This window comes from Rhinichthys klamathensis, unplaced genomic scaffold (genome assembly GCF_029890125.1).
Source record: "Rhinichthys klamathensis goyatoka isolate OS25496 unplaced genomic scaffold, OSU_Roscu_1.1 h1tg000527l_1, whole genome shotgun sequence".
Classification (NCBI taxonomy): domain Eukaryota; kingdom Metazoa; phylum Chordata; class Actinopteri; order Cypriniformes; family Leuciscidae; genus Rhinichthys; species Rhinichthys klamathensis.
Genome location: NW_026607004.1, coordinates 265,001 through 282,581, shown reverse-complemented (window position 1 = coordinate 282,581; position 17,581 = coordinate 265,001). Strand labels below are relative to the sequence as shown.

Genomic DNA, 17,581 nt, shown 5'->3' with positions numbered 1-17,581 from the left:
TATATAGTTTTACAGTGTTTTTAAATGAGACTCCTTCCAATATCAATGACAAAAAACCCATTTAATTTCTTTATTACAATTATTTCTTTATTTGTTGTTTTTGTCACAAGTGTAAGATAACTAGATCTATCTATCTATCTATCTATCTATCTATCTATCTATCTATCTATCTATCTATCTATCTATCTATCTATCTATCTATCTATCTATCTATCTATCTATCTATCTATCTATCTATCTATCTATCTATCTATCTATCTATCTATCTATCTATCTATCTATCTATCTAATCTATCTTTGTAAGCTGTCAAGTGAATTTTCAAGTTCCTAGTTTGGACTTTTATTTTTTAAATATAGGCCTTTTCTATGTTGTTCTATGGGGGCTTTTATTTTGAAAGAGTGTTGGTGTGACGCTCGATCCTCCGGATCCGATCAGACCCGGTGATCATCAGCTGCGAGCATGCCGACAGTCAGCGTGAAGAGAGATCTGCTCTTTGAAGCTCTGGGACAAACATACAGTGCGTGTTTAACTTTTATCAGGTGTATAAAGTGAGCGCATTCATTAGCGTCTTGTTGTTAGCAGGGGAAATGTGCTCAGTGTGTGTGTATGTGTGTGTGTGTGTGAGAGAGAGCGTGATTCTGTCTGCATCTGTGGAAATCAAGGAGGAATATCTTAATAAAACAAGTTATATTCTACAAATCATTGATTCTTCTTGGCCATCTTATCATTACTGAACAAAATTATATTGAGACTCAAAACGAATTAAAATTAAATGATTCATTTCTCCAATGTGTCGCAGCGATTGCATCAGATTCTAATACTCTGAGATTTTAACCATGATTCTACCTAAGATTTTGTCTTATTTAATATGTATAGATTTCCAGTCTTGTGCTGCTTGAATGCAGTGATGCGTTATTTCTTGTGGTGTTATTTTTTATTCTTCATTCATTTGAAAAGCTCAGATGTCAAACTGGAAGCCCATTGATGACGCCATCATTATGCGACTCATAATATATTTTATTTTCTATTCGTGTTTTAGCGGATGAAGAATTTGATGAACTGTGTTTCGAGTTTGGCCTTGAGCTGGACGAAATCGTAAGTCATATGAAATTAAATATATGTTTACAAGAAGATCAGATAAGAAGAAATAACAGGCCTTTATGCAATGATGAATTATATTACAAAATATATATTTATAATATCATTACAGAAACCAGACACATATTTTTTCTTATAAAAATATTTTATAATATCTACTATAAGATATAATATACCAATGTATTTGTTTTTATAAATATAATTATGTTTTAAATGTGTCTATGTATATATATATACAATTAATTATATAACAACGTATATATGTATTAAATCATTACAGAAATCTGACATTTGTTTTATAATAGTAAATAATTGTTATTTTTATTATACATATAGTCATTATATTGATATGGATGTTAGTGCTTCTGATCAATGCACTACCTTGTCTGTCTCTCGATGTCTAGACGTCAGAGAAGGAAATCTTAAGCCGTGAGCAGGGAGATGAGAAGGCCGAGGGGGCGTCTGATGTTGTGCTGTATAAGATCGACGTTCCAGCCAACCGCTATGATCTGCTGTGTCTGGAGGGTCTCGTCAGGGGTCTGCAGGTCTTCAAGGAGAGGTGAGACCCCGTGCTTGTGGTTCTGCTGTTTGTCAGATGCCTTTATGTGTTTGATATGAGTGTGTTTGTGTTTCTAGGATGGAAGCTCCCCGGTATAAGTGTGTGAGTCCGGCGAATGGAGGAGAGCCTCAGCGGCTGGTCATAACTGAGGAGGTTCATATCAGTGTCATATTTCACATTTTTTAATGGTTTAATTATTGATTTACGTAAGAGCTCAAGTACAGTGAGAAAGCATCAGTCGTGGTGAAGAATTCGAGATGATTTAAATGAATGTGATGCTGAAATGGGATGATCCTTTGGTGTTCACGTAGACGGCGTCTGTGAGGCCTCACGCTGTAGCCGCTGTACTGCGCAACATCACTTTCACTCAGGAGCGATACGACAGCTTCATAGAGCTGCAGGAGAAGCTGCACCAGAACGTCTGCAGGCCAGTCCACACGCACACGCTCTCCGCTTTACTATGAGACGTTTCACTGCAAATCCTGATGTTTTTTCACTGTGCTCTTGTCCCATCAGGAAAAGGACGCTGGTTGCCATAGGAACTCATGATTTGGACACCGTCTCCGGTCCATTCACTTACACAGCCAAAGCGCCCGCAGATATCCGCTTCAAACCGCTCAATCAGAACAAAGAGTACAACGCCACTGAGATCATGAGTCTCTATAAGGTGAGATCTGATTGGCTGTTAAGGACAAATCAGGGGATGGATGGACAGTTGATGATAATGCATAATTTACTGTTATTATTTGCTATAATTACATGCAACCAGGACTTGGCATTAACTTTTTTGCTCACTATCCACTGTGACCAGTGGCTTTGCACAGTTACTTGCCACTTAGCATTTTTACTGGCCACAATTTTGACACTGATACCATGGGGGGAAACTGCCATATAGATAATTTTAATATTATTTCATAGTTTTGCAGCAGGAATATTACGCTGCTGTCACTTTAAGAACTGACACACGGATCCATTATACTGTTACACATGCGTTTTCTTTCTCAACTGTTTACGTTCACTAAACACAACTGACCGTGAATACTTGCCAAGACCTGCATTTTGACATTATTTGTGTGTGTATTTGTCTGTTTAAGCGCAATAAGCAGCGAAAAATAACTCAATTTATGAATACGTTTAATGTGTTGTAGACTGACAGTCATCTGAGGCACTACCTGCATATCATCGAGAACGAACCTCTCTACCCCATCATATATGACAGTAATGGAGTCGTCCTGTCGATGCCGCCCATCATCAACGGTGAGTTCAAAACACACATATACTTTCACAGGAACACGGACAGAAATGCACACAAATACTCCATTTCTTTCTGTTCATCTTTAAGCTTTGTGATTTTGTTCTGCAGATCGATCTGTTTAAGTTTTGTATTTCTCTCTCTCTCTCTCTCTCTCTCTCTCTCTCTCTCTCTCTCTCTCTCTCTCTCTCTCTCTCTCTCTCTCTCTCTCTCTCTCTCTCTCTCTCTCTCTCTCTCTCTCTCTCTCTCTCTCTCTCTCCCTCTCCCAGGGAACCACAGCAAAATCTCATTAAACACAAAGAACGTTTTCATTGAGTGTACGGCCACAGACCTCACGAAGGTAAACCGCTTTCCTGACATCAAATATGAGCTTAGATTCAGTTAACTGATGCAATCAGAACTCAATAGGTATATGTTGTAATTGTAATCTCTGTAGCTTGAGTGACTGAAACTACAAGGTGCTTTTAAACATGAAAACCGTTTTCTGTGTGTTTGCAGGCAAAGATCACGCTGGACATGATGGTGACCATGTTTAGTGAATACTGCGAGGAGCCGTTCACGTGAGTACCGCAGTACAGGCTCCGCTGTTGTTGTTTTATGTGTCATTCAGTGTGTTGGTCAGTACTGAGATCTGCTTGTCTCTTTAATCAGGGTTGAGGCGGCTGAGGTTGTTTATCCTGATGGCAGATTGTGTGTGTATCCGGTATGTATTCAGTTTTTAACTTAATAATAATATAATGAATATAGAAAAATGCTACCTGTAAATATACACTACTGTTCAAAAGTTTGGGTTTTAGTTTTTGAAAGATGTCTCTTATGTTCACCAGGGCTGCATTTATTTGACCAAAAATACAGTAAAAACTGTATAATTGTGAAATTTTATTATTATTAAAAATATCTGTTTTCTATTTGAATATATTTTAAAATGTAATTTATTCCTGTGATTAAAGCTGGATTTTTAGCATCATTACTCCAGTCTTCAGTGTCACATAATCCTTCAGAAATCACTCTAATATGATACTTTGATGCTCAAGAAACATTTCTGATTATTATCAATGTTCAAAATAGTTGTGCTGCTTCATATTTATGTAGAAATCTTTATTTTTATTTTTTATTAGCTGAATTAAAAGTTCAAAAGAACAGCATTTATTTGAAATATACATCTTTTGTAATATTATAAATGTCTCGAATGCGTCCTTGCTGAATAAAAGGATTCTTTCTTTCTTAAAAAAAAGAAAGAAGCCTTGCTGACCCCAAACTTTTAAACGGTAGTGTATATGAATTAAAGACCATTACATGCAAACCCTACATTTTTCCTGTAAACATGTTTTTGGTTTATTTGTTAAAGAACTGTCTAAATCATTTTTGTTCTACTGATGCTGTTGATAGAGCTTAACTTGTATACAGGACTAAATATTAAACCCAGATTAAAAATAACATTCTCTTGGCTTTAAGGAACAAAGCGTATTATCATTTTATCATTATATATGATAAAAAATTATGCCTTTTTTGAAAGTCTTTGTTATTTGCTGACATTAGGAGCTGGCGTACAGGACGGAGACACTGTCTGGGGACTTCGTCAACAAAAAAGTTGGGATCGAGTGAGCATATTTTAATCATTTGATCTCATTAGAGCACATGTCAAACTCTCACTGTCCTGCAGAGTTAAGCTAAAAAAAACACCTGCTTGGCAGTTTCTAGAGCTGTGTCTGAAATCACCCCCTATACCCTTAAATTAGGCACTATTTGAGGGGACAGCTATTTGTAGTGGTGTCCGAAACTATAGTGGACCATAATGCACCGCAATAATGAGTGTACAACCGATGTACGCTCAACGGCTAGACTAGAAAATACCCATAATGCACTGTAAGGGTCGTGCCAAATGAATTCCCGCGTCTCGCCAGAAGATGGCGTCTGCATGCGACTCGTCCATACCATAGACTGTAAAAAAAGATGGACGACGCCCCTTCGCTCTCTTCCATTGGTCAGAAGTGAAGCCGCCAGTATCCCGATATGGCGCTGACGTCTTGGAACTTGAGTCTGCGCAGAAGCGATTTCAGGACCAGACATGCGCAGTCGTGAGCAGGAAGTAAAGCCGCGAAATCAAGGCCCCGCCCTCACTCTCGCAGAATCAATCGCAAGCACTTTTTAAAAATTAATTATAGAAATTTAGATATTAAATTTAAAAGCTCCAATCTCCTCAGTCCTCCGAAGATCCCGAAAAAAAGTCTGTTGGTGCTTCAGTGACTACTTCACTCAGAGAACCTGTCAATCACAGCTGTCAATCATGACGTCACCACCGCATCAAATAACTAACTAAAAACAAACTTATTTTAAAAACAAACACTTGAAATTACATCAGCGTGATAAAAACTACCGTAAATGACAGACATCATCTTTGGAAAAAGGATATTTGAAGTGTAATTTAATTGTTTAGTTGGTCTCACGTGCCGTTGAATAACACAGGGAGGCGGGGTTTATGACCTATACTAGGACCGGCCACCGGGGGGCGATCGAGACGTTTTGGCTTCACTTTTCAGGGCTTGGTCCATACATTAATTTTTTCAACCGCTGGTCCAGCGTAATATGACACAGGTACAAATTCCTTTTTAATCGATTTTTAAACAGGAAGCCGTCAGTGTCCGTTTTCATTCACTCCCTCAAGTGGACTATATTAGTGGAGTAATGTAGGGACTAGTGAATGAGGGCCCTCGATTTGCTGGTTCAGGTGTGTTTGATTTGGGTTGGAGCTAAACTCTACAGGACAGTTGTCCATCAGGAGTTTGACTTCCTTGCATTAGAGCTTTAACTTCTTTCTTTCTCCGCTTCGGTCAGTAGATTGAACACTGATCACACTCTCTGTGCTCTTTGTTCAGTGAATCAGCAGAAAGCATCGCTCAGCTGCTGACCCGGATGTGTTTGAGGTCAGAGGTCAGCGGCGAGGGCGATCACATCCAGGTTGAGATCCCGCCCACACGCTCTGATGTCATCCACGCCTGTGACATCATGGAGGACGCTGCCATAGCGTACGGCTTCAACAACATCGTCAGGAGCACGCCACGCACGTACACAGTAGCCAATCAGGTTCGCCGAAAAACATTCACGCTGACCAATTAAACCTGAGATCATTTTAAAGGTTCAGCGTTTGTTATGGCGCTTACACGTGTGTTTTTGTATTTGCAGCTCCCTCTAAATAAACTGACAGAGTTACTGAGGCAAGACCTTGCAGCCGCCGGCTTCACTGAAGCTCTCACATTCGCTCTGGTTAGAAATCACTCCTCTCTCTTATATTAAGTTTATATTCTGCATAGGTTTTAAATTTCCCTTCACATTCCACTTTCTATCTGAGAATTAGAATTAAATGGGCAGTTTTTACAAGATTTGCGTATGTAAATGATCTTAATTTTTAAGGACTGGGTAGACACAGGTTTCACAACCTCGATTCTGATTTAAATTCGATTCAGTATCTGTGTTTTATGGATATATTTCAGGTACAGTAAGAAATCCAAACTCTTAACTAATGCTGTAAACTATACAGGGTAAACTATATAATTACTATAATATTAAAGGTTAAAAGTCAATTGCTATTTTTTGATATAATAATCAACACGTATTGAATTGCACATTAGGCAGTTTTTATATAAACTTTTTAAGGTAAAATTGTCTCCAGTTTGTTGTTGAAATATAAACTTTCAAATGGTAGCTTTCATAAACACTTGTTTTTACGACAGATTTATTCAAACATGAATTAAATAAGACATCACTAACAAGTTGAGTAAAAATATGCTATGAAATATAGTGAATATATTTAGCAAAATGCTCCTCTCTAGAGATATTAGTTTATGTACATTCAGTAGTGGTCAAAAATGATGTCCGGCCTAAAGGAAAATTGACATCTTCATATTATTATTTTTTTTGCTTAGAAAATTAAACCTGTAGCTGTAGTTTCTCCCTTTTTTGCAAAATAATTTTGTCAGGTAAATACTTTAGTTTACCATTTTGTTCTTCCCTCATTTTTCCTCATATTTTGATGGTTTAATTAACATGTAGAATCATTAAGAACAAACATCCCCTCCAGGACATCACTTTTGGCCACTACTGTATTTACAATCTGTTCTATTGACATCTTTGTATATATATATATATATATATATATATATATATATATATATTTAAGATAACACAAAAATAATGTAAAGACCAAAAAATAAAAAATAAACAACACATTTGTTACGTTGTCCTCGTGGCTGAATGCAAAAACTAATATACAGCCACCAATGTTGTAGTTTGTTTGCAAATCAGACTTTTATGGGCAGTCGTTTAAAGTTGGCATGAAATGAATCAGATATATTTTATATATATATATATATATATATACACTCCTTTTTCCCCTCTCTCTGCAGTGTTCCCAAGAAGATATCGCAGATAAACTTGGGAAAAACATAGCAGAAATCAGAGCAGTCCACATCTCTAACCCAAAGACCGCAGAGTTTCAGGTAACACACACCCATCCACAAAGGATTCTTGTCAGATTTCTCACATTTGTCCACTAGAGGGTGCTTTCACAAGTTTAAATCAGTTAATGGTAACTCAGACTGAGATTTGACTAACTAAACCGTACTGTCCTCTAGGTGGCGCGCACCTCTCTTCTTCCTGGCCTCCTGAAAACGGTCGCTGCCAACAGGAAGATGCCCCTTCCTCTCAAACTGTTCGAGATTTCAGACGTCGTCCTGAAGGATGAAACAAAAGGTGTGTTTGACGTCCTCGAATCAAGTAATGCGTGCTAATAAACGGTCTCTGAACTTGATCTGTCTCGCAGACGTAGGAGCCCGTAACAACAGGCGTCTCTGTGCCGTTTACTACAACAAGAGCCCGGGGTTTGAAGTCATCCATGGACTCCTGGACCGGGTCATGCAGCTGCTGGATGTCAAACCAGGCCGTAACCAAGGATACCACATCCAGGCGGCAGAGGGTGAGTCATAAATGACATAAATGTCATAAAAGCCGACATGATGTCCATCCTCTGATCCTCTGAGTGAGATCAGTCTGTGCACCTGCTTTATGAGCTCGGAGTCATAATCAAAGATTTATTTTAGTGGTTAATATTTAACAGCGTTTATGTGCGAGCAGTAGGTCAGCAAAATGTAAATAGGATGTGTTATAGTTCCTTTTTTTTTTTTTTACTGGACACTCAGATGCTCATTTCCTCATTTTATTTTTACCTGATGGATGTAAAAAGGCTTAAAGAGACTGTTTCAAATTGTTTTCGTTCATTAAAATAAAGCAAAAAAATAAATATTAAGTTTAACAAAAACTAGTAATGAATATAAATGAAATTGACTAATCAGTCCCTCCAGGATTTCAAGATTTTTTTATGTGATTTTTGCGATCAAAATGACTGATTTTGTGGTGGTAATTTCCAAAAATTTGTGGAAAAAAATTGCGATTTTTATATTTCATAATTAGGACATCACATTTACCATAATAGTATTATGTCAGATGCACAATAGTCATACATGACACAAATCACAAACAAAATGCATAAAGCTTGTTTATTTGGTCTAATCAAATTCTTTTTTTTAAATTGTGCTGTAGCCTATTGTTGTTGCTTGATTAACATTAACAACAGCAGGTAAATTAGGTTACTGTCACTTTAAGACCTACTACAGTAATGACAAACGTCCCAATCAGCTATTACTGATTGTTTTATGTAAATACTTGCCAAGATGAATATTTTGAAGTAATTGTAGCTATGTGTATTTGTTCAAGCACTATAAAGAGAATTCAATATTCTAACTAGGCCGACAGGCGGTCAGTCAGTCAGTCAGTCAGTCAGTCACACACACACACACACACTTGCAGTCAGAGACAGACTGTCACTCGACTGGCTGAAATTAGTTCTCTTTCACGGTATACTGCGCTTTTAATAATTCTTTTTAGTACCATCGAGCATATCATACTTTTTGTTATGTCATTCAATCATGTTAAACGCGTTAATAAGTTTGCCGTACTGCCTAATGAAAACCAGGGCAGGAGAGACGCTTTTTCTTTCGCCATGTTTCTGACAGACCGCTCACAGACATCACGCGTGCGCAACATCTATTCTGTAATCTGTACCCACGTAAAAATGCATTGAAACTTTAATTAACTAGAGATATTTCAATTGGGTGATTATAATTTAATGTTTTGTTAGGACTTTTTTTTTTAATTTTTGTGATTATTTTGCGGTTAAATTAGGAATTATGCAGGATCGCAAAAAAATGCGACATTTTGTTGATTTTGCGTTGTATTCAGCGATCGCAGAATCGCGAAAAACTGGAGGGACTGTCTAATAATACAAATAGTACAAAAATAACCTTGTGCACCTAGTTCCAAAGAATAAGAGTACTATTTAATGTAAAGGGTGTAACGATACCCTCATGTCACGATTCGATACACATACTCGCTGTCACTGACTATATTTTTAAATATATATATAAATAATATATGTATTTAAAATAATGTAGGCCACTTTTTACTGGTAGCATCAGACATTTGGCATTATCAGGAACATCAAAACTTCACCCATTGCATTATTATACATTATATTTGACGTTATATATAGTAGTTTAATGTAGTACTGAGAGTAATTTTCATTTTGGATGAACTATACACAATACAGATGGTCACTATCCCCGATTATTGTTGCATTTTTGTATTGTGATATATTGTGACACGATATATTGTTACAGCCCTATTAATTTATCATTTCTCTTACAGACTCCACCTTCTTCCCTGGCCGCTGCGCTGAGATCTTTTCACGTGGCAAAAGCTTCGGACACCTCGGGGTCCTTCACCCTGATGTCATCAGTCGTTTTGAGCTGACCATGCCCTGCTCTGCCATCGATATCGACATTGAGCCCTTCCTGTGATGTCATAATGCTAATTATCTTAGCCACACCCCTCCGGTTCGGTCATTGTCTTCGCTCCTCCTTCAGAAGCGACATCCACACATTACTGGCTGTTTATCTTTAGGAGAATGAGTTATAGTCAAAGCGCCATGTGTTACTGTATGTTCAGAATGAATCACTGTTTTAATAAACCTCAGCTTGTCCACTGCTAGTATGTGACACACTATGGAACATTTTACAACATAGAAACAAATAAATATGGATGAATACAGCGAAACTGTTTACTTTTGTTGGTATTTGCATGTATTTGGTGTATATCAAGCAATGTCAAGCTTATTTAACCCCCATGTTGTGTTCGGGTCATTTTGACCCGCAGAGAACTTTCTTTTTCCTGAAAATGCTAGTTAACGTTATCGGGTTGTACTAAAATTTACTGACTTTAATCACTCAAGGAATAACTACTTGACCACTTTTTTTTTTTTTTTTTTTTTTTTTACTTCCCTCTTTTTAGTGTTCAGGAGCCTGTTCATTATGTTCATGTTCACATATTTACATGTGTGCTTGCAAAGATAAAGGCTTCAGACCTATATATGTGTGGACACACACACACACAGTAGTGCTCAGTACACAGTAATAGCACACTAGTGTGATGGATGGGTGGATGGGATTGATTGGATGGATGCCCATGTTCCTTTCACCCTCCTAACAGAAGAGTAATCACAGACTCACATACTAAGTAGGCAGTAAATAACATTGAGACAGTGCGCTTACTCACATGCTAATGATTCTTATCATGGCTGACTGAAGAATGAAGGTGTGTTTACCTGCATGTCTGTTAAAAGCATGTCAGTATGTGTATCAGGGTGTTGAACAACTCCAACTGCACTGATGCTGGAACACCTGTGTCTGACTAGAATTAATCACAGGTATATTGAAAGTGACTTGTGCATGTGAATATATATGTCAGCTGTAACTCTAGTCTAGATCAGTGATCAACAAGAAACAAAAAATGAGAGGTTTAACAGGTTATCAGACGGGCTCCATCTGATTTCCAGCAGATATACGGTCATAGACAAAAGTTTGCATGCATTTGAATATATGTTTTGCATGACATTAAAACCCTAAAAGCTTCAGTTGGTTTTATATAGGTTCCCATATTTCCATTTGTACTGTTTCATATATTTAATGACTTTAATATTATTCTAAATAGTTGAAAAAGTGGATAAGGTGTGTCTAAATGCCTTCAGTGTCTGAACAACCGTAAGAATGAAAGTGATTAGAGGCTATTATGGTGAGCTTTAGTGTGTGTGTGTGTGTGTGTGTGTGTGTGTGTGTGTGTGTGTGTGTGTGTGTGTGTGTGTGTGTGTGTGTGTGTAAACTGCATTTGTAAGGGTTTGTGGCTACATGAGAGCCGTGTTTGTGGTTTCTGTGTTTGTCATGAATTAATAAACCGTCTACACAGCAAACACTCCTCAGCACATCAACACTTTACAAATGCTAAACAAACAGATAGAAATGGAGGCAGAGGGAGGACACTTTCTTGAAGCTATTTTTACTGTATTTATTTATTTCCTTCACCACATCTGTAAAAGCTCATAAACACATCCTGGTACTCATGGTACAAATGTAAAGTATTTTGTAATAAATATCAAATGCATAACTATATGGTAAAAAAAAAATTATAGTAAGACAAATATTCACAGAGTTGAGGCAGACAAAGCAATTTATAACAGGTATTAGGAATTAGTAAAAATTGTCAATCTGTGATCATGTTAAATAAGCATCTTATCATTCTTATGTCACAAAACCGAACCTTTTTCCTCTTAGGTCAGATTTATTTGCCAAATTTCAGCAAAATTGCAGAATCAGGCAAAAGGTCATTGTGTACTGTCAATAGTGCAGCGATGCAGAAAGCACAGAAGTCACTTCCTAACCAACCAATGGAAGAATATAAAGGTGAAATGTGTAATGTTCTCATATCCCATCTTCATGCAAGACATACACTGGATGATCCCACAAAAAAGGGCAAAAACCAATAGGGTTCAGGGCATAACTAACAGTCTGACCAATAGAGTGCTGCAGGGATGATGTAATTCCGTACGCTAAACAGGAAGTTGGCATCATCCTGGTTCCCTCAAACAAAAAAACTATAGGATTTTTCCATTGGCTTTTGGATTATTGCAGAAAATATATTCGGTGACCAACAAAAGTTAATGAATCTTACACGTTTTGTTCATCAAGATATTTACAAATTAACACATTTTATGAGTTCTGAAACCTAAATACAATCAGCAGAAGTAAAATAATAAAGTTAGGCTATAAACGAACTACACCATGGTCACATGACTTCAACGTCACCACCACTGAGCTTCCGACAAAGACCATTAAAAACACAATGAGGCTGTGAAAGTGTCAAGTGAGTCGTTTAATGTCCCAGACTGTAGTCCCATTTAGACGCTTGCTAGCGAACGCCTTTTTCAAGACAAATAAAACTTTCTTAAAAATTCATAAGGATGTATTACTTGTGTATTTTATGTTGTGAAATGAAACATAAAAATGTATTTTTCGGGTATTTAACTAAAAACCAATTGACTTCGGGACGATATGCAACTGGAAGCACAAGAAATCCCCGCTAAGTAAACCAAGTAAAATGCGCTAAAATGGTAAGTAACACTAAAATGCTATGTAACATGTTGACTTGCAGTCCTAAAACCCTGAATTTTTTATTTTTGTGTGTGCATGGATCACACTATAGCAGATGAGAATTGAGTAAATTATTCTGAAGTAATTTTTTCATATGATTTGTTTATGTTTCCGATTTCATTCGGTGATTTTTGTGGAGCAGAAATTACACCCTTCACTTTTAGCTTGTATTTAACCAAGAATATTCCTTTAGTGTAGCGAAACTACACTAAAACATCCACAAACTGTCTTCAAAATCTGACAAAATGCAGTAGGTTTAACAAATCCTGTTTGGATAAAAAGACCAATGTGAATTTCTCCCTGAGAATTAAAGCCGCACGAATAATCGTTAAAAAAGTTGCGATTTCGATTCAAACACCCACGCGATCTCATAGCCTACTCCTAAACGACAACGATTCGTCTGTGTCTATTAAACCTTCACAAACAGTCTTTTCAATGACACAGTTCTTTCATTTCTGTTACAAATATTCATATAATCAGAACTGGGATAAAAGGTAATAGTTCGGATATAAACACTGTAACATGGCGCGTCAAATCACGATTATATCAATTACAGCGTTACACCAGTAGGTGGCGTAAAGTGACCATAAAAAACATGTATTGAATCATTCATTCAAGATATTCGTTCAAAAAAACGCTGATTCATCCAGTAATGAAACAAGTATTAATTAATGAGTCATTGAATCATTCACTCATTAAAATTTTAAATAGACTGGAGCAATTAACATTTTGTCAGAACCTCTAGTAAATTACATGAGATTCTCAATTTATCCAGAACCGTGCAGCTCGACTGAGAATTTATGATGGAGCGGGATTTGGTTCAAACTTGCCTGTAAACACTGAGAAATTACACAGAATTTCCCAAATCCCAAAGTCCCATCATCACAAACACTCTGTTCACCATGATACTGTTGACCAGTCCGATGGCAACATACGTGCTGAACTTATACGGCACTTCGATCTCTTTCCTCCTGCGTGCGTCGACGTCGCTCACAGATGCTCCGTAAATCCGGCAGAGCACCCGCAGGCTCGCCCAGCGCATCGTCTGCCGGGTCAGGACCAGCATCGCTAACCCCACCAGGAACCGTGCCACACCGAGGCCCACGGCTGCAAGAGTCAGGGGCGGCAGAGTCACTGGAAAAGGCCCGGCTAGGTCAAAGGTCAAGCCCATACGCTCATTCACCCAGTATCCGACCGAACTTCCCGCACTGCATGCTAAAATAATGGTAGTGTCCCCGCGTGTGGTGGTGTAATGGTCTAGCTCTGGGTACTTGTAGGATAGGAAGAGGGGCAGTGCCAGCGCCACGATGGGGGAGACGGGGCTGTGGAGCTGCAGGATGTCAACAGTTCCCCAGAACGGGTACGACACGGCCATGATGACGGCTGAAATTACAACGCCACAAATCACATCCTGAGAGGAAGAGAGAGAGAGAGATTCACTTTAGCTTCCTGTCATTAGTATCAGACTCTGTAATTCTAGATTCATGCAGCTCAACCGGTTTTATGTACCGTCATACTGACACTATAATGCAGTTTTTATGGCATTATTATGAAAAATTTACTCATTTTCTAGCTGGTTGTGAGAGTGGTTATGTTGCTATGCAGTTGCTAGGGTGTTCTGAGTGGTTATGTTGCTATGTGGTTGCAAGCTGGTTGTAAAGGTGTTCTAAATAGGTTACATGTTGCTATGGGGTTGCTAGGGTGTTCTGAGTGGCTGTTAATGTTTTCCTATGTGGTTGCTAAGGTGCTCTGAGAGGTTGTTAATGTTTTGCTATGTGGTTGGTAGGGTGTTCTGAGTGGTTGTGTTGCTGTGGTTGCTAGGGTGCTCTGAATGGTAATCTTGTTACTATGTGGTTGCTAGGGTGTTCTGAGTGGTTGTTAATGATTCTAGCTGGTTGCAAGGTGTTGTAAATGGTTGTTAACATGCAGCTATGAGGTTGCTAGGGTGCTCTGGTTGGTAATCTTGTTGCTATGCGTTTGCTAGGGTGATCAGAGTGGTCGTCAATATTTCTAGCTGTTTGCAATGTGTTCCAAATGGTTGTTAATGTGCTGCTATGCAGTTGCTAGGGTGTTCTAAATTGTTTTTAAGATGTTTCTAGCTGGTTGTTAGGGTGTTCTAAATGGTTATCGTTGTTATGGGGTTGCTAGGGTGTTCTGTGTGGTTACATTGCTGTTGTTGCTAGGGTGCTCCGAGTGGTAATCTTGTTGCTATGTGGTTGCTAGTTAATGTGTTTCTATGTAGTTGCTAGGGTGGTGAGTGGTTATGCTACAATGTGGTTGCTAGGTTGCTCTGTGTGGTTATGTTGCTATGTGGTTGCTAGGTTGATCTGTGTGGTAATCTTGTTGCCATGTGATTGCTAGGGTGCTCTGAGTGGTTATTAACGTGTGCTATACACAGTTGCTAGGATGCTGTAAGTGGTTGTTAAGATGTGTTCTAAATGGTTTACATGTTGCTATGTGGTTGCTAGGGTGCTCTGAGTGGTTGTTAATGTTTCTAGCTGGTTTCAAGTGTGTTCTAAATGGTTTACATGTTGCTATGTGGTTGCTAGGGTGCTCTGAGTGGTTGTTAATGTTTCTAGCTGGTTTCAAGTGTGTTCTAAATGGCTGTAAAACATGTTGCTATGTGGTTGCTAGGGTTTTCTGAGTGATTTCTATATGGGCAGCTGACCTGCAATGTGATATGCTAATCTCCATCTAAAACTGCAACATTTAATGCTTAACTAAAATGATAAACAGCATCTTTTAAGCATGTAAGCAAATGTTTGCCTTCGCATTCAATACAACTGTGCTGTATTAAAGGAACTAGAGGTAAAATCTATGGAGACTCTCCAGACTATATGAATTATACAGGAGTTTAAATTTTTCATATCAAACGCAAAAGTGCACGTCCATTTTAAAGTGTCTCTCTCTTCCAGTCTCACCAGAACCGAGTGCATGCCGGTGTAAAGACGACTCAGACACACCAGTGCAGACAGAACCACGGCCGCGATCAACCCCAGCTCAAACGGGAACTAAGACGGGGGAAAAAACACATTATTAAACAAACCGTTCACTCAAAAATCAACTTTCCAGCACATTCGTCAAAAGCGGCCATTAAATGAATCTCTTTTGTGTGTGAGTGAACCATGAGAGAAATAGTCATTTTATTGTATCAATAAACTCAAAACATCCTCTCTCTCTCTCTTCTAATAACATCCCTCTCTCTCTCCTGACATGAGCTCTTCCCACTGGCTTTATTCAGGACTCTGTTAATCACTGACGACATGTGAAGAGTCTGTAGATATTCATGAAGCTGCCCAGCCTCCTCTGTTCTGTCTTACTCTATCCATCTCCCAGTCCCTCCATCTGTCCATCTCTCTCTCTCTTCCTCTGTCAGCTGGGGGTCTTTCACAGGAAGTTAATGAAGAACGTTTCCTGAATGGGCTCAATGGATTCTGGGACAGTAGAGCTCATGTATAATTGACTGGAATGGCCTTTTTTTTATTCTTAAATCATACACATATACAGCTCTCTGGTTTCCTTTATGTAAAAAGAATCGTTTTTCAAATCAGTCCATCCTTTTATGGAGTAGCTAAATGATGCTCAAGAATGATTTCTGATTAATGTTGAAAACAGTTGTTCTGCGTGGAAACCATAATTCTTTTAATAAATAAAGTCCAGCATTTATTTGAAATAGAAATATTTTACTGTCACTTTATTAATTTAATAATTTAATAATTTTTTCTGAATCATTCATTAAAAAAAAAAAAACATATTGTACTGACCCCAAGCTTTTGAACGGTAGTGTAAACACTGCTTTGATTGTAATATATCATGATTATATATCATATTTTAAGAAGATTGATCTTGAAGATCTTGGGTTTCAAATTAGCTTCAACACTGATCCTTACTCATATGATCTTGTTTGAAATAAATACATAATTGCTGCCTATATAAACTAAGAATAGAGAAAAACAGCTAAATTACACTTTTAACCCTCTGATGCTAATCAGTCATTTTTAACTGAGAAATTTTAAGTTTATTTATTTATTTTTTACTTCATCGGAATGGGTTTAAGGTTTTGGCACTTGCTGTGAACACACACACAAAAACAACCAGGGACATGATTAGAAAAAATAGCGGTCAAACATGACAGCATTGGAAAATAATGGGAAGCGAATTTGGTCTGGTTGAAGCTTTTGGTACTGCGCCCAGACTGGCCCACTACATATGATCATAAACACAACCGAACTTTGCACGCCCTTGAATATGTATACCAACTCCTATTAAAACCACTAACGCCATGTAATAAGTGAATAGGAGTGAGTAAGAGTTAACAGATGAAATAACTACTAAGCTGAACTATACTCCACACTAATCCTAAAACAAGCTATAAACTGCATTGGGATAGCAATACCGTTTTTTCCCACAGGATTTTGTGAAATCTGTGGTGAGTGCACCTCTGTCCCTCTAGGGGGGTTCCGGGGATCATGAAAATGTTGTGCTTTTTAATGTTAAATTAATCAATCTGGTGCTCTTTGAGAGTTCAAAATTAAGAGCTCTGCACCCAAAGCTCATTGTTTCAGATATTAGAAAACTTGTTTAGATTTATGCTTTGATTTTCTCACAGTTTTAGAGTAAAACATGTTTTGAAATTTATTTTACTTCAACTTTATTTTTGTTTAACTTTTTTAAACTTCTTTTTTCATTCAATAATCTGACAAGTTTCTTCTTTAATTACAGTTTAAGTTGTAGATTTCAGATTTTCACTACTCAGAAAGTGATTAACAGGTAATAAATGGATCATAACTGTTCCATAAATATAATTTAGAACAAAGAAAAAAAGAAAATAGTAAATAAAATAAAAACATTCTGAACTATAGTACATTGATTTCATTGAAATAATATATTTTTAAAAAATCAGTCTTTTTTTTGTGAATTTTTTTTGTGAACTTTTTTTCCCCTTTTTTTTTTACATGATTCAAAAAGTTGAATCATCTTAAGTCTGTGCTCCAACATATTTAAGATTTACAACAGTTTAAGTTGGAAATGTTATTTTCAGGTCTATGTTCAAAAAGTGATTAACAGGTAATAAATGG

General features: G+C 37.5%; 2 protein-coding genes across 2 annotated transcripts in view; one reads left to right on the top strand and one right to left on the bottom strand.

Moving 5' to 3' along the window:
• Positions 1-404: 404 nt before the first annotated feature.
• On the top strand, positions 405-10,077 carry farsb (phenylalanyl-tRNA synthetase subunit beta). The gene is made up of 17 exons (XM_056238582.1): positions 405-518; positions 1,041-1,096; positions 1,504-1,658; positions 1,736-1,811; positions 1,970-2,085; positions 2,175-2,325; positions 2,807-2,915; positions 3,180-3,250; positions 3,409-3,470; positions 3,562-3,613; positions 4,450-4,511; positions 5,787-5,994; positions 6,094-6,174; positions 7,314-7,406; positions 7,542-7,659; positions 7,730-7,882; positions 9,670-10,077. Exons 1-17 carry the CDS (start codon positions 461-463, stop codon positions 9,819-9,821), a joined length of 1,773 nt encoding a protein of 590 aa, XP_056094557.1. The 5' UTR covers positions 405-460; the 3' UTR covers positions 9,822-10,077.
• A 3,072-nt stretch (positions 10,078-13,149) lies between these two features.
• Positions 13,150-17,581, bottom strand: part of sgpp2 (sphingosine-1-phosphate phosphatase 2) — a 7,720-nt gene continuing 3,288 nt past the window's right edge. Inside the window, exons 4-5 of the mRNA XM_056238584.1 lie at positions 15,425-15,514; positions 13,150-13,914 (exon numbers count right to left, since the gene is read on the bottom strand). Of these exons, the coding sequence (XP_056094559.1) occupies positions 13,351-13,914; positions 15,425-15,514 (654 nt within the window). The 3' untranslated portion in view covers positions 13,150-13,350. The remainder of the gene's footprint in view (positions 13,915-15,424; positions 15,515-17,581) is intronic.